This window comes from Phoenix dactylifera, chromosome 13, assembly GCF_051530095.1.
Source record: "Phoenix dactylifera cultivar Ajwa chromosome 13, Ajwa_hap1_PhDact_Kaust_v1.1, whole genome shotgun sequence".
NCBI lineage: Eukaryota > Viridiplantae > Streptophyta > Magnoliopsida > Arecales > Arecaceae > Phoenix > Phoenix dactylifera.
In genome coordinates this window covers 20,693,106-20,714,828 of record NC_143202.1, presented here as the reverse complement: position 1 = coordinate 20,714,828, position 21,723 = coordinate 20,693,106, and the positions used below count along the sequence as shown (strand labels likewise).

Sequence of the window (21,723 nt, the reverse complement as noted above, 5' to 3'; positions counted from 1 at the left end):
TGCCTGAACAGAATAAACTAATAGAAGGAAAAGATAAGTACGAACTACAGGACAACCATATTAACTACTCTTCCAATCAATAATCAGGGAACATGAGGGTAGATTATATAATCTGGATAGATAATTTAAGAGTAACAAGTCAGAAAACGCAGGGCCTAACAATGGATCAGTAGAGAGGTCTTTAAATTTGAGGTCTGCAAAGAAAACAATCTGTTCTCCATACGTGCCCACATTTTCAAGTCCATAAAATTAAACAATGGGTGGCACTGTAACATACAACTACAGTCAATCTTTCGAAGCTAAGCATCTGAAGCCTAAATTTTTGACAGTTGAGCATCTTAAGCCCATGTTCAAATGATCAACTACTTGTCAGTCTGCAAGCAAAAAAATATCCCAATAAGCCAATCAAGCACACACTGACAGACATGGAATGTGTTCGCAAGAATCATGTCAAAGGACCTCGCTTGCAATGGACAGTAACACGAAAGTTTCTCCAAAGACTGAACCTAAAACGAACAAGAAATGAAACTATTACAGTTCCATCTTCCAAACTGGAGCATACATGGAACCAAAATTAATTTTCTACTGAAAGTCCATGTTTAGCATGCTAAGCCTCACCATGCCAAGCCCACTCAATAGAGAAACACAGAACAATGTGACTACCATTCTGCGCAACCAAGCATAATGAGTATGTGCTTCGCAGATAGAAACACATGCACCACCCCAACCCCAGCCGAAATTGCAGAAATACCAGGAATTATGATTTGACATCCATGATAATTTCATGACATGCTCTACCACAGCCATAGTTAGGTATTACATATTTGAGCTAATTCCAGTGGCTTATGCATGTGAGAAATGGACATGGACATGGTCTCATGGATTCATGAAGCACAATGTCCAAAAGCATTGTCATATTATAATTATGTCACTCAATAAACACGCCTCTACCAACTAGTCAGTCCACTAGCAGGTGAACAAAGGACAAACATATAAGCTCCATTCAAGCATTCCTCCTGTAAGTTCAGTCCCATAGAAGAAACCCCAGAAAAGCAAGGCATAACAGTTCACTTGCATAGTCTATATAACCATAAAAAGAAAAAAGGCCAAAAACTTACTGCTAAGTGTATCTCATAGCCCAAGAGAAAGAACAGCAATTATAATGGTCTTCTGCTCCTGGAAGTGTAACAATCATAAGGAAAAATACAAGCAATATGCCAATTCAAGAGGAGTAGGAGAATTTAACATCGGTAACAAAGGATTCCACTTATGCAAATCAAGCGCACAATATGCAAGAACAAAATTGATTGTTCTTTGTTGGTGGCCAGTAAAGTAATTCTTTACAAAAATAGACCTCTAATATTGTAAAAACCAACCCAAATACAACTTGCTGACCAAGTTGCTAAAATGATGTACAAATTGGATTAGATTTTCAGGAAACTCTATATATGTTGGAGTAAATACACTTGCAATGCTCTGGACAAACACAAATACTTGATATGATTGTCAAAGGGAAAACTAAGAATACGTGTCAAAAGATATGGTGATTGGAACACATACAAGTGGCATAAAAAATATAACATAAACGATGCATGAAATCAGTCTTTTGAGTCTTCTGACTTGAAAATATACCAGTCAATGGTCCTGTTGACAATAACTGACAAATAATGACAATAATGATCAATATATATATCTGCATACCAAGTTATGAAACTGAATTAAAACCATAGTTGTAACTAAAAATGCCAACAGATGTAATCCTTCACATATTAGGCTCCGTGTAAGACAAAGAACATGAGCACAATAAAAGCACCACTGGGAATAGTGACTTGATATTATCATAAAATCTGAATGAGCTTTCAGCCTTTAATCGGAATCATGAAGTTCAAACATATTAGAAAATGATGGCATATGCCTCCAAGAAATACATAAGAACAAGTAAATGAACACACAAGGTAGGGATACATCTGGAATTTTATCTGTGTTGGCAAATCGAGTAGCTGGAACGAGTACTTAAAAAGGCATTCACCTTGGGAATCATAGAAAGGTGGAAACACCATAATGAGGCTATGGCATCAAGTCCGCAAACCAATGCCTGAGAATCTCATCCAAATAGTCTCCTTTTTGAGAGAAGATTGGGGTTAAGAGATGCCCAATGATGACAAGAAGTTCACCCTGGCATCTTAATCCAAGTCCTCAGCCAAAAGAGAAAAAACATGACATGATAGAAATTAGGAGCCCAATGAATGTTGGATACTGGGACAAGTCCACTATGTTTGACATTAGAAAGTCAACAAATGTACCTAAAGACTCCACAATCAACTAAATGTCTGTCATTCAGCAGTCTCCATCACCGCATCTTCCTTAACTTCTGTAATTACTTGAAGAAGTTCAAAAGGAGTAGCTGCTGGGTCTAGTTCATGGCAACCTTTTGGAGCATTATGAGCTTCTTCACCTGTAAGCAAATAAGAAGGAACCTGATGGGAAAAACGAAACATCTCTTCTCGGGGGATCCTTCTAACCTCTTTCGGGTCTAGATGTCGATGGAATACTGTTTTGAAACCAGCTACTTTCAGTAAGGGGGTGACTGACACACCTTGCTCCTCATTATAGTCATCAAGTACTTCCACCATCTCATACTTGTATATAACATCATCAGGTGTGCGCTCATTCCAGTCAGGAGACCAGTTTCTGTAAAGTGCCCAGATATCACCTTTTCTAGGAATAATTCTAATAACACCTCGAGAACCTTTCTCCCACCTAACTCTGTGAGAAAATATATTGACTGTATCACTGACTTCATATCTCCCCACCCTAAAATCTCCACATGTCTTGGAAAAACCAGCGGCAACCCAGTTTAACGGACCCAATTCACTATTGGACTTTGAATTGAGAAAACTCATGCGAATCTTAAAAGGCTTTAGTGAGATGACTTTTTGAACCAGGGCATATAGACGGGGCATACCATCTTCATTATCATAAGTCGCCCATACCTGATCACCTTCAAAAGAACTTTCTGTACGATCCCTGTCAAAATCATTGAAATCAGGATCAGGAACATCAATTGATATAGGTTTGGTAACTTTCTTATCAGAATCTACACTACGGTCATTTGGGGAATCCTTGATACCAGAAATTTGTTTTTTGCCAATTCTGGAGTGATTTAACTGGTTCTGATCGGCAGCATCCCCAACAACCGTATCTGCTACATTTTCACTGTCCTTTTGGTTTTGTTTCTGCTTTGACATGTCCTTCTCTGTCACTTTGGTTGCAGAATCCAAGTTCCATTCTTCCAACTTCTTATGGATTGCCACTTTAACCTTCTCCATCAGTATACTCCTAATGTCAACTTGCACCCTGCTTAAATTGTTCTGCCTACCAGTCACTCTGGCCTTACCAAAATCCCCATAAACACCATTAGCCCTTTCCAGTTCAGAAGCACCAGTTTTTCCAGTCCCTGTCACCATTTTTTCTGTTCCATCTCTGCCACGATCCACACCAGCGTCCCCACCATTATTTCTTCTTCTCTTTGCAGGTTTCCCAACCTTAGAAGTAGGTCGTTCCTGTCCATATGCATTGCCACTTGCACTAGCATTATAACTTCCAGAACCACCAAGAGTATTATTTGAGACATAATTCTTATTCCGAGGAACCTCTTCCCATCTAATTGTTGCTTGTGTTTCTTCATATTTTCTTCTTATTTTCTCAAATGTCTGATGAATCATATCTGCAGCCCGAGCAGCAGAGTCTGTTGAGCTAGCAACACCAGCTGAACTAGAAAATGAACCCCATTGGAAGTTTGAATTGCTATAGGAGTCAACATTTGCTCCATACTGGAATCCTGTGTGTCCTGTTGCTGGAAAAGCAGAGTTATTCTCATGACCATAAGCATTCTTCATTGTAGAACTATGATTTGAATTCTGTTGGTGCCGCTTAGTTGAATAAGAAACAGAAGAATTAGGTGCATTAGTAGGAACACTGATCTCAACAGCCAAGAAGGCCTGATGGCATTTGGGACATAGAAGGTTGTGATTGAGGTACACTCTTAGGTACTCATACTGCATCCTGCATCGGTTGCATGAGGTCCAAAATGTATCGAGTTTTGATGGATGAGATGGAGGGGGGACAGCAGATTGAGCCACACCACTGGTACTCTTCCGAGCTCTTTTACTGGATGTTGTGTTCTGGGCAAAACTGTAGAAACCATTGGAAGAATTAGGAACAGAATGATCTCTGTTTGGTTGAGAAATTTTCTGCTGGAATCCTTTTCCATTCCTCTTCTCGTCATACATAATTTTTCTACTCTTATCAGACAAAACACTCCATGCTTCAGAAATAAGCTTGAAAGCACCTTCAGCACCTATTGACTTGTTTTTATCAGGGTGAAGCTGGAGAGCTAGTTTCCTGTACTGTTTCTTCACAGTCTCTTCATCGGCTGAAGCATTCACACAGAGAATTGCATACCAATCGCTTTCTCCATTTACTTTCACTTGTGTTGCGAGATAAACATCAAAAGTTGCTATCATCTGGTTGATACCTTCAAGTGATGGAAAGAGATTTTGGGCCTTCAGGGCAAACTTCTTAGCACCCACAATGTCCTTGGCACTGAACTTCCTTTCAGCGATTTCTTTTGCCCTAAGGGCCTCATCCCTATTGCATTCCATTATCTGCCTTCTATCCTCACACAAATGGTCTTCCCGTGTATAAACTCTCCATTCAAGACAAACAACAGCACAATCTACACTTCTACTAACTGAAACAATAAATTCTTCAATGCTTGAAACCAATTGATCCTAGTAAATTCTCCCATATCCTAAACAGCAAAACAACACAAAACCCAAAAGAAAAGTTAATGCAATTACAAAGTGCAAAGTGCAAAGTGCCAAAACGAGTAAGAACATATTAAGATCAATTGTTCAGCTTCTCTAAAACAAAGTACATGCACAAAATGTAAATTGTAATGTAAAGCACGTAAAGCATGCAGAATATCATTCAAGTTTCAAAACTTATTACAAGCACAAAATACAAAGTGTACTTGTACTGAAACAAACAGAAACACATCAAGATTAAGCATTTGACTTCTCAAATACTTACTACAAGAACAAAAATATAAGTGTAATACATACAAGAAGCAAACAAAAATATGAAGATCATTTATTCAGATTCTCAGAAACTTATTACAAGAACGACACATAAAGCAAGATGTGCACCCAACAAAGTAAAAGCTCATTGGACTCATCACTCGGCCTTTCAAAAACTTACCATAAGCACAGAATATGAAGTGCAGTGAATACAAAAACAGATTAAAAGAAAAACTTCAAAATCCATTATTTCAGCTTCTATGACTTATTGCAAACACGACATATAAAGCGCACAATGCAAATGAAAACAAGTAAAAACACATAAATATCAACCATTCAGTTCCTCTCCTCACCCATCAATCCCTAATCTAAAATCAGAAGACCAGTAATTCTCAAACCCTGATGGTGGATTGTTTTCAAATCAGAAGCTGACAATATCTATCAATCAAGAAGACCAAATAAAAGAGTCAATTAAGCAACAGTGAGATCACATTTCACAAGAACATCAAAGCTTAAAAAATGATAAAAAAATGTAACTTTCCATTTCGTAAAACTAACAAACAGAGAGACCCAAATTTTTCTCACCCTTCTTAAGTCCCAAAATCCATAATTCTCCAAGGATCTCGGATCTCCAAAGCACCATGCCGTTGGAAAACCGAAACCCTACATGACAGCAAATAAATAGCACAAACAACACCGAGAAGTCCACAGAAAACTAAGATTCGATCACTTCACAAATATCACTGGTCTTGAAAAGCAATTAAAAGACGATGGCTCGGAAAATTCCGATCTATTTAGCTCAAAACCTAAAACCCCTAGATGGCCCGATCTCCGCCCAGAGACCACAGCCGGTGGTACAAAAAGATTCAGGAGATAGGGCGAACGAAATCTAAGGGAAGGAGCGATTACCCATTCGGCTAGAATCCACGTAGATGGAGGAATTTGAATCGCGACGCCGCATGAGAAGCCCTCAAACTCCAATTTTTTCCCACCAAAATGTTAAAATTGGGGGGGGAAATTGAACACCATTAGTCAAACCCCCCCTCAGACCTCAAAACAAAAATTCCCAAATACCAAATACCTATGGAGGAAAAAGAAAGAAAAATAAAGAAAAAGGTCCCAACCTGCTATTTTTTTTAAAAAAAATTTCCCTTAACCCTAACCTACCTTTATTCATGTAAGATGAAAGAAAGGGTTAACTCCTAACCCAAGGGGTGGTTTGCCATTTTGGTCATTTTGTAGCAATTTATAATTCCAACTAAGAAAGTATCAAATAAAATGCTTATTATTTGATATGAGTATTACTATAAATCTGAATGTAATATTAAATAACATTTGATCTCTGTTTATAAGTAATAGAGAAGAATCCCTAATTTTTCTTTTTGATATTTTACTAGAATACATAGGTCAACAGGACAGCACATGTGAAGGATTTCCATGCTAATAAATACCCCATGTGGGACCCACAAATAAGGGAGGCTTTGAAACTTTAGGACTTTTAGCCCTTGCAGAGTGTTGGGTTAAGTTGCATCCAAGTTAGGGTAAATGGTTACCCTGGTGGTTAGATCAACTAGGGTGAAAGGTTAGAGGCTCCACCCTTTGAAGTTAGATTAACTTGGACATTGGGTCTAGGGGAGAGAGCACTGGAGCCACCCATTAGATTCCGTAACCCCTGAGCATGGAGTTTTCTTACTTGTGGGTCCACCCATTTGCTTGCTTTTAGGGCCCTCTACATCATTTTTCATACTTTAATAATGATCTTTAAAAATTTATTGTTCTTATTATTCTTACCAGGGTATTGTTTCCCTTCACTAGACTCCACATAATTCATATATATATATATATATATATATATATATATATATATGCTAGTATGTGTTGGTAAAGAAGGAAAACTTCCTTATTCAGTGTCAAATATTTTTGAGTTTGTATGATAATACCAAATTACTTGTACTTTCTTGTGAGGCTGACTATATTTAATTACCATTCCTTTGTTACATTAATTCTTCTGTATAATATAGAGGGAATAAAACAGAGCTTTTTTGAACATAGATAGAATCCCCCACTGAACCATCAATATCTCTAAGTTGACAAAATTCAAGAAACTTGCTCATATAATGCATTCAGAAGTGCTATCTTAATTGGATTTAAAGTCAGGATACAAGACACTAGTTGCATGCTTGGAGTCAGCACAGTTAGGAAGAACTGATAGTACTGCTTGGTAACCATACAGCTTCAGTTTGAAGCATTGCTTTTAATAACTGATTTTGATTTCACAATGTGAGAAGACTCCAAGAAATAGATCAGCAGCTAGGCTTACTGTAGTGGCTGACTTGCCAACAATTCTGTGTCATTTCAACAGTGGATAAACTAGCTAGTTGTTGAACAAAAGCCCTTTTGTACTATCTCAAAAAAAATAGAAGTCTCTTTGTCCATGAATTTTTTCTTGCATCAAGGAATGATCTTTTCATCTTTTATTTCAGAATTGAAGCTTAGCCGAACCTAGATGTTCATGAGAAGTTACCACTGAATTATCCATCCAGAATGTGTGAGCTGAAAACCTATGAAATCTCATCGGTAAGGGATGGTCTCCATTGCAAGTCCATACACAACTATCATCCTTCCATTTTGCTCCTGGTGTCAAAGTGCCACACACAAACTAACTTGTTTTGAGACATCCAAGTTTATGGCCTCAGATGCAGTGTTAAACCTGTCAAGTATATACGGTATTGGAATTGGCACAGAATAGATCAAAACCATTTAGGCTGGAGAAGAAAACTAAGAACATAATAGGAGCCTACTAAGTACCTGCAATTCAATTATGTATTCCAAGAATGCAAAGGAAATTTAAGAAAAACTATAGTTACAAGATAAGACTATGTAAGTTGGCTGCAAGCTTAGTTCTCCTTGTAGAAGCAGTCAAACATAAAAAGGAAAATAATGTACATTAAAGAAAACCATCTTAATTAATCCATAGAGAAGAAGTGCATCTTAATTTGTCCATGGAGAAGAAGTGCTGCTGCTAGACTATTAATCCTCTCCAAAACCAGCATAGAGAAATTTGTCTATTGTAGTACAAAAAGAAAGAGGGAAATGGGCAAAAGAACAGAGGAAAACTGTCAATAAAAGAAAAGACTTTGAATAAAATGCAACCAGATTACTTATCAAAACTAGAGTCCTGAATGTGCAATGCACAAGATTTTTCTTTTTCCAACCGGCAGAGCCTGGGCATGGAACTATGGTTTGTTTTAATCTCTCCTGTTCTGTATGGTAGTGCCTGGAAAAATTAATATGTTGGAAGTGCAGAGAGATGGGGACTTTTGATGTTTTAATTGTGATGGTGCCTTGCTTCAAGATTTGGGGCCAGCCCCATGAGGCTAGCCTCAAAACATTTTTCCATTACATATTAGCAGATGCCAATTTTGAAGCCAACCAAATTCCATGTCATATGACAATGGATACTAATGACACTACAAATTACAATACATAATAACAAAAAAAAAAACAAAGCTCCGGAAGATAATATACAATGATAGCATGACATCTCATGCCTGCACAAATAAAATGACAATTTTACAGAACAAACAAAAAACATTATGTAGGCTTCATTAATCTCCATTTTCCAGCAAATTCTGCTGCCTGAGAGCTATAATAAGGGAGAAACTGGCTCTGACATTGCAATGTGGATGTAACACCAATCAGGATTCTGAATCGGATAATTTGACGCTTGATGGTACTGAGAAGAAAAAAAAGGCATCTTAAGTACAGACTATATTCTTCCTGAAAGAAAACTTCATGTGCGAGTACGTCCATATAGATTGGCATAGACAATCTTGGTCCTATAAACAAGAATTAGGCTCAAGATAACTGCAATGACGCACAATCCTGACATAATTAAGGAGCTGAAAAAAAAGCAAATGGCCCCCTTGCATTTTAGCGGCTCCTCCACCTGGAAACTTGCATCATGATGTAAACTCTGAAGCAAAGATGTTGAACTATTATGCATGTGTGCTTGCTTTTCTGCTTCGTAGTCATATATACCACTAGCAATTAGACCTGAGAAGATCAGCGAACCTGCAGGATTGGCCACAGTGAGAAAATTGTACAAGGCTCCAAAGTTTTTCAAGCCAAATAGCTCAGAGGCAGCAGCTGGCACAATGGCCCAATGAGCTCCATATCCAAGTCCAATCAGCAATGTTCCAATGTACATTGTTCCAGGCCAGGCCATGGCAAATAAGAAGTGTCCAATAGCCATCAGAATCTGAGCCATCGCCATAGCTACTGGCCTTGGATAAGCATGGTCCCTGATCGGGGAGAGTAGTGTGTTATTAGAGATAACAGACATCAAGGAATTCTAATCAATTAATAATCAATGTTGTTAGTTCAATACGAGGATATGAGGATAACAATACCAGATCACCCAGTGACCAGAAAGATGACTTGATAGATCTAGCAAGTGATGGATTTCAATAAGAGTTTTATTAGTAATATTGCCAGAGAGGTGTTTCAGAAGATGCATAAATGCAAAATGTTGCAATCAATGAAAGATATGACATATATTGACAGACGGTAGTTATAATATTCATATTTACATACAAATTAGACCCAAAATCTTATTAGGTCAAGTAATTTTATGTTCAACATATCAAACATTTCAGCCAACCAGAATTAGATCAGCTGGTTGACAATCCTCTCCACTCAGGAGAGCTCCAAGATTCGAACCCTAGTTGTCGCGTCCCCACCAAATTTCTCCCCAAAAAAAAAAATCTGTCATACATTTCTTCAATTTGTTCCTTGTTCTGATCTTAAAGACATGGCTGCACAAGGCAACTTGCGAAACAAAAGTAAGAAACATGTGATAAAATTAAAATCAATATGCAGGATTTTTTTTTATATAAAAAAAAGCAAGAAATACATGCGAAACGCATGAGCAACTGGAAATTATATTTTTAGTGGTTTTTCTGTTGGCTTATACCATTACCAAAACATGTATCATCTTCCCTGAAGATGTAGACATTTTTACATAACCAACTTTTTTAAACTTAATAAAATCTAATTTTCAAACTAGCTTCCAGGTTATACATGCTTTGGTGGGAAAAACAACTAGAACTTGTTATTCAATCATACGTGACAAGTATTGCAAATCAAAGAGGGATGCTAAATCCGTAAGGTAGATACAACTAGAAACTAGCACCTAACCTTGCCACATTGTGTTAAAGCATGTCTTTAATGCCACATAAATGAAATTCTTGCATACAAATGAACTTCCAGCATTACTTTGAATGCTCACAGTTAAACACAAGCAATATTGTACCATATACTTTTTTCACATTAACCAAACAAAAAAAAAGGAAAAATTTAATCACTTCATTTTAATATTCCACCAGATGCGTGTGCAAGACAATAGCCTTAACATAAAACTTTCAATGTTGCTCTTTCAAAATGCTATCAATTTGTACCTTCATTATGTGGTTTATAAGCTTAATTCCAGGATTATTGTTAAAATTTTACACAGTCCTCTTTTTTCTTGTAATCAAGTTTCTCAACTTCTCCAGCAATTTGGAATTTACTAACTTAAAAACTCACTGAATATGTCTGTCATATATAACAAACCTATCTCTCCTTTTCTTCATAATACTATAATCTGTATGCCTCACTGTTCCATTTTCTTATAAAAGCCTTATTATCTTTACTGTTCTTTGTGATTTTCCTAAATATGTGCTCTTTTAGGAAGTGCTCTTTTAGTAATGTTCAGGAATACCCTTCCATCTTCCTTAATGGCTTAATTTCACCACATTCCTCTAACAGTTTATTACCTCTATTGTAAATCCAGCCAATATGATTTCTATTTCAAGGTTTCCTCACCCTCATCTTAGCTATGTCCTTAATACCTTTCAAAGAACCATATCATATATATCAATAAAAGTCAGCACACTTCTTATTAGCTAAATCACATTCTTTATTGCAAATTAATAAACTTCTTTCTACCTCTATTAGCCTATGAACCTGTTTTCTGAAAAGCATAAACTAGTGGTTGACAGGGATGCTGCCGTGCCAGATCCATTAGGTCTATCAGTAGGATTAGGTCCATCAGAAGACAGATCTTAGTGAAAGGACTGATGTAGCCTCTTGTATCAATGACAAGTGGCCGAACATAGCCCTTCCAAGTGTCATGCATAAATTAACTATCAAATCTTGATCGATCTAATGTTTTTGACCATTTTCTATAGTTGGCCAATGACCAATTAAGTTTTGAGTGTAAACATTTCTCCTCATGGCTAATGAAAATGATATTTTTATCGAGTCAAATATGCATAAGCTGATATATGATTGATTAAATATAATATATCGTAAGTCAAGCATGGTAATAAGCCACTACTGAAGATCAATCAATTATCTCTATATCTATCGACCATGGTGTTGGTCAACTAGAAAACAATATATTTTGCTGAGTGAACAAAGAAAAAGCTTTATGGTTACCAACCACATACCTTTAATAAATGTGCTCCTAATAACCATGTAAGATGATGAATAATAGAAAAAATAGTGATGGTACATGATCGATCATCATGATCCATGCTATTATTATTGGTCAACACGAAGAAATGTTTTGGCTGACTAGTATTCCATGGTCAATTGACGATTTTTGGTTGATTAGCCTTCTTCGGCTTTGTTTGATCAATCTCTCTTGATCAATTGGCTTTTCTAGGCCTTGGTTGATCAGCCATTATTGATTGATTGTCCTTTCTAGATCTTGATCAATTAGTCTTTAGTGGTCCATTTGCCTTTCTAGGCCTTGGTTGATTAGCCTTTCGAGGCCTTGATCAACCATTATTAGTCGAATGGCCTTTCCAGGACTTGATCAATCAATTGTTATTGTTTTTTTTTTTCACTTTTGCATTTGGTTGATTGGTTCTTTCAATTAAATTCAACCAATACTCCTGAATTATTTTTGCTGCTTGAGGATTAACTTTTTCTAGGTGTTGTTCAAGATCTTTAGATAATTTTTGATCTTGCAATAAATTTGTTCACTCCCATATGGTTGAGTTTTGATTAAACTAACAATATCATTTAAATAACTATAATCCCCATTTTTCAGGATTGGAGGACACATATCCATAGAATCAATTTTTTGGTAATTCAATCTTTACCCTCCGTGTTTACGATTAGTGAACATATAATCATATGTTCAATCTTTAGGTGAATTGACCATATGATCTGAATGAATATGTCTCCTAGTCCCATGTTTAGAATTAGAGGACATAAAGTCTTATGGTCAATCTTTAGGTGAACCAACTCTGAATGAATATGCCCCCAAATTTAAGATTAGAGGATATATTCATAAGATCAATATTTATATGAATCAATCTTATATTTTGAATATTTATCCCAAAGAGTTTTTACATATAGGGCATATTTTGGTAACGACCATTGATTTGGCCATTTCAAGCAATCAACCATTTCCATTTTTCCAATTCACGTGAGACCAATCAATAAGTGAATAACCTTATGTCAGACTAACAATAGATTTCTGTAGCTTGAGATAATCTAGCCAAAATACATTGTATCTTATTTGAAGTTGCTTAAATCTTCTAATGGCTAAATTCTAATATTTTTTACTAGATAATTATACACGGTATCATTCTCATTTCTCACTAAATGCCAAATCACTTCTTGAAGAGCAGCAGTAGTTAATATTATAAATTAATCATGAAAGAGAATCTTGCTACGTGATACATTAGCCATTTCATGGCCTTCAATTTTAGCATTATGTGTTCTCCATTGGGCAAATCAGTGGCCTTGTTGAGAAGTTTTGGCCACTTCTGGTTAGAGCTTCAACATTCTCATATGATCATTCCCTTAGAATGTTTCACCTTGGCTAATTGCCTTTGTTCTTCTTTGACATTCTATCCCATTATATCCCACTGGGAATACCAAAAAATATTTCCCGACATCAACTAGGGGTCAATGGAGATGCCGGTGTGCTAGATCAATTAGATTGACTGGTAGAATTAGATTGATAAGGAGATAGGGTTCAATATGCTTTAGTAAAAGGATTTCAGATTTCTAATAAGAAGAGAATATTGCAAAGAAAGAAAACAAGTAAGGAATAACTACAGGTAAATAAACTAAACAATAAGAGATTAATTACATGAAAGAAAAGTAACTGAGTACAAGATAGATTCTCTAGGGTGGAATGGCTTTTGTGTAGGAGAACTTAGTTGTTGATAAGAGCCAAGGATGCAGAAACCTCTTAATGCTCAATCTTCTACAAGGTGGAACAAGACTTCACATTTGAGTACTTTGGACTAAGGTTAGGGATGCAAAATTCTCTCGGGTACATACGAAAGGCATAAAAGCCTTATCTATATTGAGATAGTCAAATGTCCATATGTAGAGTGAGATAGCGAATGAAGCCTTCTTCCTCTTCTTATGTTGTAGATTGGTGGTTATTTTCAACAGTAACTATCCTCTTTTGTATGGTTTCTTGTCTTAACTTTATGAGAGCCCATGCAAGCATGCGTTTAGACCCATATTGGCCTATTCACTAGTTAAATCTCCAAATCTTGGATATTTATATAGGACCAAGGAATACAACGTCCGCGGAACCAGTGCCGGGCACTGTACTGGTTGTCTAGCGGGACGAATCGGTACGGGCCCACGCCGTGCCGTGCCGTGCTAGGCCCGTACTGACACAGTAGAGGAAATAGGGGAGAGGGAGAACGAGAGAGAAAAAGAGAGAGAGAGAGCGGACGAGGGAGGGAGAGAGAGAGGAAGGAAGAGAGATGCCGACCGGGGCTGGCTGGCGAAGGCCGGGAAGCCTCTGCACGAGGAGGCGGAGGCTGGGGAGACACGGAGGCTGGGCTCCACCCCCGGTCTCCTGTTTCTTTCGAAACAAGAGCCCGGAGGGGGGCCCTTTTATTTTTGCATTTTTTTAAGTTTGCCGACTTTAACTTAAAAAATGCAAAAATAAAAGGGGTCCCCTCTGGGCCCCTGTTTCAAACGAAACAGGGAGGTAGAGCCCCGCCTCCGCATCTCCTCGGCCTCCGCCTCCTCCGCGCGGAGGCTCCCCAGCTAGCCTCCCTTCCTTCCCTCTTCCTCCCTTCCCCGCTCTCTCTCTCTTTTCCTCCTTTTTTTCTCCTTCTCTCCCTCCGGTGACGGCGTCTCAATTTCAATGCCGAAACCGTCCTGGTCCGCTATCGGTACAGCCCGGGACACCCCGAAACAAGCAGTTTGGGACAGTTTCGTAGACCTTGAAGGAACACATATAATATCTTAGTTAGGATGATCTTAGGTTGTCAAAATGGTATCAGAGTGGATTAGGCACATAGCCTATATAGATTAGGGGACATTGCAACATGGGCTCTTTCGAGACTGATTATAGGTCGATCGTGGTGTTTGTGACTAAATTTGATGGATGTGTGATTAAACTTATACCTTTAGCGCGACGAGGATGCTAGAGCTTAAATAGGAGTATGTGAGAGCCCATGCTAGCATATATTTAATCTCACATTGATTTTGCATTGGGAAGGTCTTGGGCACTTATACAAGGCTAAGGAACCTAAGCAGTACCTTGTGTCTAGCTCTTTTTAATGAGGCCCCAGGTCATTACAAACTCCCTCCTTGATGGTTGCCTGTGATTCCTTGCATGACTAATTTCTCCTCGTCGAAATAATTTCCTTCAAGAAGTTAATTCTACCAATAGTGGCCTCTTGTATGAGTGACAAGTGGACAAACATAGCCCTTCCAATATCATGCATAAATTAACCAGACTTTATTGATTTAATATTTTTGACCATTTTCTATAGTTGGTCGATGGCCAATTAATTTTTGGGTGTAAATAGAACCATAGCATTCCATCATTAATTCTCCTGATACATGTATTGCCTTAGAATCTCCTATGACTTCTCTAGATCTTTCTCCTTTTCTTTGTAATGAAATGCCACCCTCTCATACCATAAAACCTACAGGGCTTTTCCTAAAAATCATAGCAATTCTTAAGTTCCATTTTATCTTCTTCAACAGCTTATCTCTAAATGATGTCACCTGTTTCTCCTCATGCTCCACCAATGTAATCATATGTATCTGTCTCATCCATATGCTACATGCTCCTAGGGTACCACATTATCTAGTTTTCGAAAACAACATGACATTTGTAATAAGCAAGTTTTATTTTGTATAAATTTGTTGTCCTTTCATTTAATAGTCACTCTTTGATATTTAACAAATTAAGCTTTTTTCTAGCATGCTTTATAGTCTTTATAATGTTCTTATTTCTCCTCTATATTCCTAAAGTCGAAATTGCTAAAACATGAGCCATTACAATCTCAAGTATTGCATGTCACATCCCATCGATATCTCCAAATTGCCATCTCCCCTCTTTCTCACTTCTATTTTCTACTTGATCTCGGAATAAGTCTGAACCTACCATTATTGACATAATCAATTGTTACATGTATCCGGAAGGTCCATGATATCCAAGAAAGTTGCATTTAAATTAAAAAAAAGGGAACAAGAAAAGAAACACTGAAACATTAAAGCTTTTCTTAAAATATTAACAGTTCTGCTAACTATCAACAGCAATGATCGATCTGGATATTTTCATGCACAGACAAAAAAATTTTGATGCATGTATGCTATAAGGTGCTAAAGCAATTTATTTCTTTTATGAGTTGGAAGATATGGAAGAAAGTGAAATAATAGTCGTACCTCACAATGATCTCAGAAAAATAGCCACCACCTACACGGCCAAGAAAGTTCCAAATACTGATCATGGATACAAAAATATGAGTATCATCATAACCCAACGACTCACTCATCTGGCCCAGATTATCAATGACTGTCAAACCAGATCCTGACCCCAACAAAAGAGAGAGAAAGATAAGCCACAAGTCTGCCTTTATCAATGCCTGTGTCAAGGTAAAGTCTTCTCCCCTACGTGGACCTCTCCTCTTCTTGACCCTCACAGCTCCTTCCGCTGCCGCTTGAAATAGTCTAGCTTGCAACTGGGCTATCCTCTTCTGCCTCTCCAATGCAGGTAGTAAGTCGACTTCTTTTGGCTTTTCCTCTTCTACCTCACTTAGAATAACCTCATTTTGTTCCTCAGATTGACCTGACTTACTTGTCTCTCCTTTCGAAGGCTCAGGCAAGAGAACTTCTTGAGCAGGAGAAATAACATCAAAATGGAAAGTCAAGAGCAATGGAATGACAATGGGAGATATTAGGAGAAAGAGTAGCAATACTGTGAATAAAATAATCACAATATGACTCAAGTTAACTAAATCTTCTAGAAGCATGACAACCATTAGATAAGCAGCAAGAAGCAAGCATACGCTATAAATGAACATAAAACTAGATTTATCTGAAGGCCGCACTTGTCTGTGGCCTCCAACAGGTCTAACAATGAACATCAAGGCAGTAACTACCACAGATGGTCCCACTGCAACCATAAAGATGAGAGCACTGTGATCAGATGTGTGTATCATTGTAAATATCTGACTCAAAATTGCACCGCTCAGACCTGCAAATCCCTTTAGTATTCCCACTATGGGGCCCCTACTCTTGGGAAAATTTTGTACACATGAAACCAGTGCAGCTGTGTTGAAGTAGGTCTCTCCATTATTTCCCAGAAAAATAAGAATGCACATCTGCACCACAGATAAAAGCAGAGCTAAAAATGAATACTTTTGGAATCATATAATCTGAAAGTGGGGTAGCACCCTAATGTATCGTTTTAAAAATTTAACCATACATATTACTGATGGAAAATATGTTGTCAGTCATTAGCTGAACAGAAGGATTAGCAAACAAAAAGGAGGACAGGATTTACTAAAGTTCAAAGTAAATATCTTCATAAAACACTGTTGGAACTCCTATATTGCACCCTAGAACTAGTGATTTGATAATAATTAGTGTAGAAATGGAACAGTCAGAATAAGGATGACTAAAAAGTCACAAATAATGCATGTAGCTAGATATTTAGTGCAAAATATTATAAAGCTTCAAAAACTTTTCATTGTAACATAAGCATCATGGTCCATGGAGATAAACTACAAAAGGTACTGTTCTTGTTTGGAAGTAAACGGTCATGATTGACCAGCAATTTTAAGTGTTTTCTTGCCCATTACCAAAACAAATCAGGATAAACTATGAATTCCATGATTAAAATATCACATGATTTACAACATGCTTGCATGATGTACAAAATGATATACTCAGCAACTAAAAGACTTTTGATGCCGACTGGATGTTAATAGCTGGCAGTATAAAAGTGAGTGTCATATTACTAGACTAATTTATTATTTAACAAGGAGCAAACTTTTGTTAGAAGAGTAGCGCTGAAAACAAGTCCAAGCTTGACTAGAGAATCAAAATTTCGACGGAAAGCTAAATTGTAACGGCAATTTCATTTGATTCTCATCTAAGAGAATTACAGGGATGCGCAAAATGCAAGCCTGCAAGCAAAATGACGCATGTAAAAGATATCAAAGTAAACTCTGATCACCAAATATACGAGCAAAAATAACAGCAATGCAATCGAAATTATAAGTTAAAAAATTAGAACAGGAAACTTAGTTTCAATCACTAGATACCAGTTACTTGTACCTAAATAACAACTACAAAGTATAAAACTAAATATAGATCAACCAACTTTCTAGGAAAAAATATTCTGCTAATCTCCAAAGGCATGAGATATATGTAAGGGAAGAATAGCTACCTCTAACTCTTTTAAACCCCCTCCACCCACCCCCCACCGCCCCACCACCCAAAAAAAAAAGAAAGAAGCTTGTCAAGGATAAGATTCATGATCTTGATGATATAATGAAGACATAAATAGCAGAATTTCAACACTAATCTGCTAGAAAAATATATTTATTAAACCAAGTGCGATTAAAAACAATATTTTGAAAGTGCACATCATTTTCTAAACCATTACTAAATTGTCTTAATGATTTACACATTTGAAATGATTTTTAGTTTCTTGCATAAGAAGGCAAAATGACCAATTCTACTTTCTAATTCACATGAACCTTTTACAAACATAACTGTCATGCATCATCAAAGACAGTAGCTCGATAGGTAATGTGCCGATAGTACAATCACCTCCATAGAAATCAATTTGAATGATGGATACTTTCTTGTTTAGAGAAAACCAGAAAAAGATAATTGCATATAATACAATCACCTCCACAGAAATCAGATTGAATGATGGATCGTTTTTTGTTCAGAGAAAACCAGAAAAAATTTACTGCATATATATATATATGTGAATACAACTTGCATAATGTAGGAACATTCTAAGAAACCTGATGACTATAAAGGTAACAGAGTAAGCTATGTCCACTTAAGCTATGTGCAGCCGACATGGGCACTGAACATCAAGAATTTAGAAAGAAATGAAATGAAATTTCCCCCTGCTTTTTTACAGATAAGTTAGCAATTAACTTTCTCTATGCATTAAAGACATAACAACCATATCTGAAAGGAACATGGGGCTGCCAGGGTGTCAAACCATTGAGGCCAATGTCACATTTTATCACACATGCAGTTCATGATACTTAAAACTACTGACTGTTTTCTAATACCCAAACAAGAAAACTCCCAATGAAAGAGGAAAGAAGACAAACTCCATAAATCAAATTTGGAGAATGATTCACCTATGACAAAAATATATATCACCGATTTTATAAATAAAGGACATAAAATTGGCAACTATAAGCTAATAATTACTGGTCATATAACAATGGGATCAATATTATAGGTAATCCAAATGAACTCAAAAAATATTTATAAAAAAAAGAAGGGAATGAAAAAAGTGTAATAGACAACCAGTCACCAAACCACATTAAAACAATCGCTACCATAAGAAATCCTATTACCATGTGCTCTTCAATGGTTTTTCAGAATGTTAGACTAAAACCTAATTAAAGTTGCATCTTATTTTAGTGTCTCCTGCAATATCCCATCTCATCTTCATTTAGTGTCTGCATATACTCATATACCTCTTGACTCCAAGCACTAAGTCCACATAAGATAACAACTTATTGCTGACATATAACGCCTTGAGCCTTTCACTAAGCCTCACTTTCATGCAAGGATTCAAACTTAGCCTTTCACTCAAATCACTATCAAACTCAAAATCTACCAGAAAAATCAGTTTCCATCTGCAAATAATTTATAATATTTTTAAAAAATTACACAAAAAAAATGAATATGATCTTTGAGAAATATATTGACTACAATTTTGGACAAAGGCCTCATTCTTAGTTATTATATTCCTCAGAGCCACCAGATTACTGATGTGCTTGTGCATTTAATCCATGAACACAAGTCCACTCACTGCCCAGAACAGCTAATTGAGCATCCCAAAGCTGGATAAATTCCTGAAGCACATCAATAAGCAACACAGTGCAATCCCTACCAACGCTTTCAGGGAAAAAGAGAACTTAGAAAAAGTGAATCCTTAAAATTTCGCCAGACAAAGTCCAGTTAACCCATACATGTAAGTACGGGAAAAAATACAGTAATAATCGTAACATTTAATGAACCAATAATGAAAAGATTCAGGTAAAATCCAACAAACGCACAAGGTTTGACTGAGAAGATAAGAAGGCCATTTAGAATAGAGACAACAAGCTACAGTGCAACCAAAAGAAAAGATTTTGTTTTTTGTTTTTCTTTTAAGCCAGGGAGACAGAGAACTAAAAAACAATGAGTCCTAAATATTTCGCCAGACAAAAACCAGTTCCTCCAAATGCACAAGAATTGGGGGGAAACTTTGTTCTAACAAGAATGAACCAATAATTAAAGGATTCAAGTAAGTTCAACAAACATAAAAAGCCATTTAGAATTTTAAAAAAAATGCAGTAGTGCGACCAAACAAAGAAATAAGGAAAAGTCAATCATAGAACTCCCATATTATTCAATGACCAGAAAAGCAAGCTTGGCATCTAATATAACAATTAGAAGCATCCAATTAACCAGAGAAATTCCCTACTGATCTCAATTATCAAAGTAATAGAAAAGAGCAAAGAAGGTATGTTTTCAGACAACAAAATCAATATCACAGTTCACAAAACAACAAAACCAATGAACATCTTCGACAAATTTCTGCTTCGCTTGAGAAAAAGAACATGACAGACCACGAACATCAGCGGAAAAAATCGCACAAGAAACAATCAAACCTATGAATTTAAACTCATCCACTTTGACTCACCGCCCACAGAGGTAAAGCCGGCGCTCTCCCCGTGACGATAAGCCAAACCCACCCATACCCGATAAAATTCTGCAGCGCTCCGATGAGCAGCGCCGCCCAGAGAGGCAGGATCTCGCAAAGGCTGCCGGCGAGGAATCCGACACTGTCGCCGAGGTCTTTGGCGACGCCGATGCTGGCGGTCTGGCGCTGGTTGTAGCCAAGAGAGCTCTTGATCACCGGCGACAGGCTCCCGAAGAGGTATCCAATTCCCGCGACTGATTGCACCCACATTGCAGCCACAAAAACCAGCCATCTGTTGTTCAGGACTGATCCAAATCTTCCTTGAAGCCTCCCCATTTCTTCTCAGATTGAGAGGTCCAAAAATTGTGACAAAGATTGGATCTTTCCCCTCCTGGAGTCAATTTTAGATGGTAATCAATAGGAAAAACACTCCAAAATTGAATCTTTTACCCTTTTTACTCCAACAAAATCCTTTTCTTTTCATCTAAAATACTCCAAAGCTACAAAGGAATTAAGAGAGATGGATTAAAGAGGTTTTTTTGAACATATGAGACGGGTTCATGGGAAATTCTTCCCAGAACTCACGAATACTGCACGGATTAATGAGCAAAATCCGAGGTTTTTGGTCTCTGGGAGATGGATTTGGGATCGGGCAATCTCATGGGGATTTCTTTTATGATTTAATACCGAAATATGGATTGAAATTTGGGAGGAGAACGAGAGAATTAAGAGGGAACCAGGGAGGGGATCGCCTGGAACTGGAAGGTATCGAGAGGAATTTGAAAGTTTACAAGGAGCCCGGGGGTTATGAAAAGAAACTCCTTTTTTGTCATTATTTCGTAAATGCCACTAAGACGCGACAACATTTTCCGTAACGGTGACGTGTGATCGGGACGTGGGTTTCGCCAGGGCGGCTTGTGGCGGCGACGCGCGTCAATTCATCGACAATCTTTGGCGGAGCTCCGGGGGTGCGGATAAGCATACGAGGTCATTGAGGTGGGGCCTATGATCTCTTGTTCCCAAAAAACCATGTTTTTGTTTTAAGAAGACAAACATGTTAGATTGACTAAATCCGGTTGATCAACTTTGTTAGAATATTCAGATGAATAAAGTTTTTTTTTTGGCAAATCAATATATTACATAAATTTCGTATAAATACATCAACAAAAATTTGCGTGTACAACATTCAAAAACTGGGAAGGACTCGAGAACTAGAGAGGACAAAGTAGTTTTTGTATGGTTGGCTACATAAGCTGCAATCTAATCAACTGTATTGTTTCCTATAAATATGTGTCATTTTAAAGGAGTAAAGAATATCGATACATGAGAGTCGGCCTCATAAAGTTTTAAAGGAGTAAAGAATATCGATACATGAGAGTCGGCCTCATAAAGTAATGTCCTCAAACAAAATAATATACTAAACTT

At 37.2% G+C, this 21,723-nt stretch overlaps 2 protein-coding genes across 4 annotated transcripts; both read right to left on the bottom strand.

The window, feature by feature from the left end:
* Positions 1-1,795: 1,795 nt before the first annotated feature.
* On the bottom strand, positions 1,796-6,332 carry LOC103713704 (uncharacterized). Of its 2 annotated transcripts, none has more exons than XM_008800713.6 (2): positions 5,991-6,332; positions 1,796-4,813 (listed from the first exon to the last, which is right to left on the bottom strand). In XM_008800713.6, the coding sequence occupies exon 2, from the start codon at positions 4,662-4,664 to the stop codon at positions 2,334-2,336; it is 2,331 nt and encodes a 776-aa protein (XP_008798935.2). In that variant the 5' UTR covers positions 4,665-4,813; positions 5,991-6,332; the 3' UTR covers positions 1,796-2,333. The 2 variants fall into 2 exon arrangements, with proteins under 2 accessions (XP_008798935.2, XP_038986885.2); XM_039130957.3 differs by having other exon boundaries at positions 5,667-5,997.
* Positions 6,333-8,501: 2,169 nt separating this feature from the next.
* Positions 8,502-21,121, bottom strand: LOC103713702 (protein NUCLEAR FUSION DEFECTIVE 4-like). Of its 2 annotated transcripts, none has more exons than XM_008800712.6 (3): positions 20,299-21,121; positions 15,792-16,729; positions 8,502-9,385 (listed from the first exon to the last, which is right to left on the bottom strand). In XM_008800712.6, exons 1-3 carry the CDS (start codon positions 20,632-20,634, stop codon positions 8,875-8,877), a joined length of 1,785 nt encoding a protein of 594 aa, XP_008798934.4. In that variant the 5' UTR covers positions 20,635-21,121; the 3' UTR covers positions 8,502-8,874. The 2 variants fall into 2 exon arrangements, with proteins under 2 accessions (XP_008798934.4, XP_026662988.4); XM_026807187.4 differs by having other exon boundaries at positions 20,357-21,048.
* Between the last annotated feature and the right edge of the window lie 602 nt (positions 21,122-21,723).

Bases quoted from the DNA above. Each gene is read 5' to 3' on its own strand.
- LOC103713702 (XM_008800712.6), bottom strand. From the start codon at position 20,634: ATGGGGAGGCTTCAAGGAAGATTTGGATCAGTCCTGAACAACAGATGG. The intron at 16,730-20,298 runs GTGAGTCAAAGT...TCTGTGGTGCAG, and splicing joins CGGCTTTACCTCTGTGGGCG to ATGTGCATTCTTATTTTTCT. The intron at 9,386-15,791 runs GTACGACTATTA...CTCCCCGATCAG, and splicing joins TTTTCTGAGATCATTGTGAG to GGACCATGCTTATCCAAGGC.
- LOC103713704 (XM_008800713.6), bottom strand. From the start codon at position 4,664: ATGGAATGCAATAGGGATGAGGCCCTTAGGGCAAAAGAAATCGCTGAA.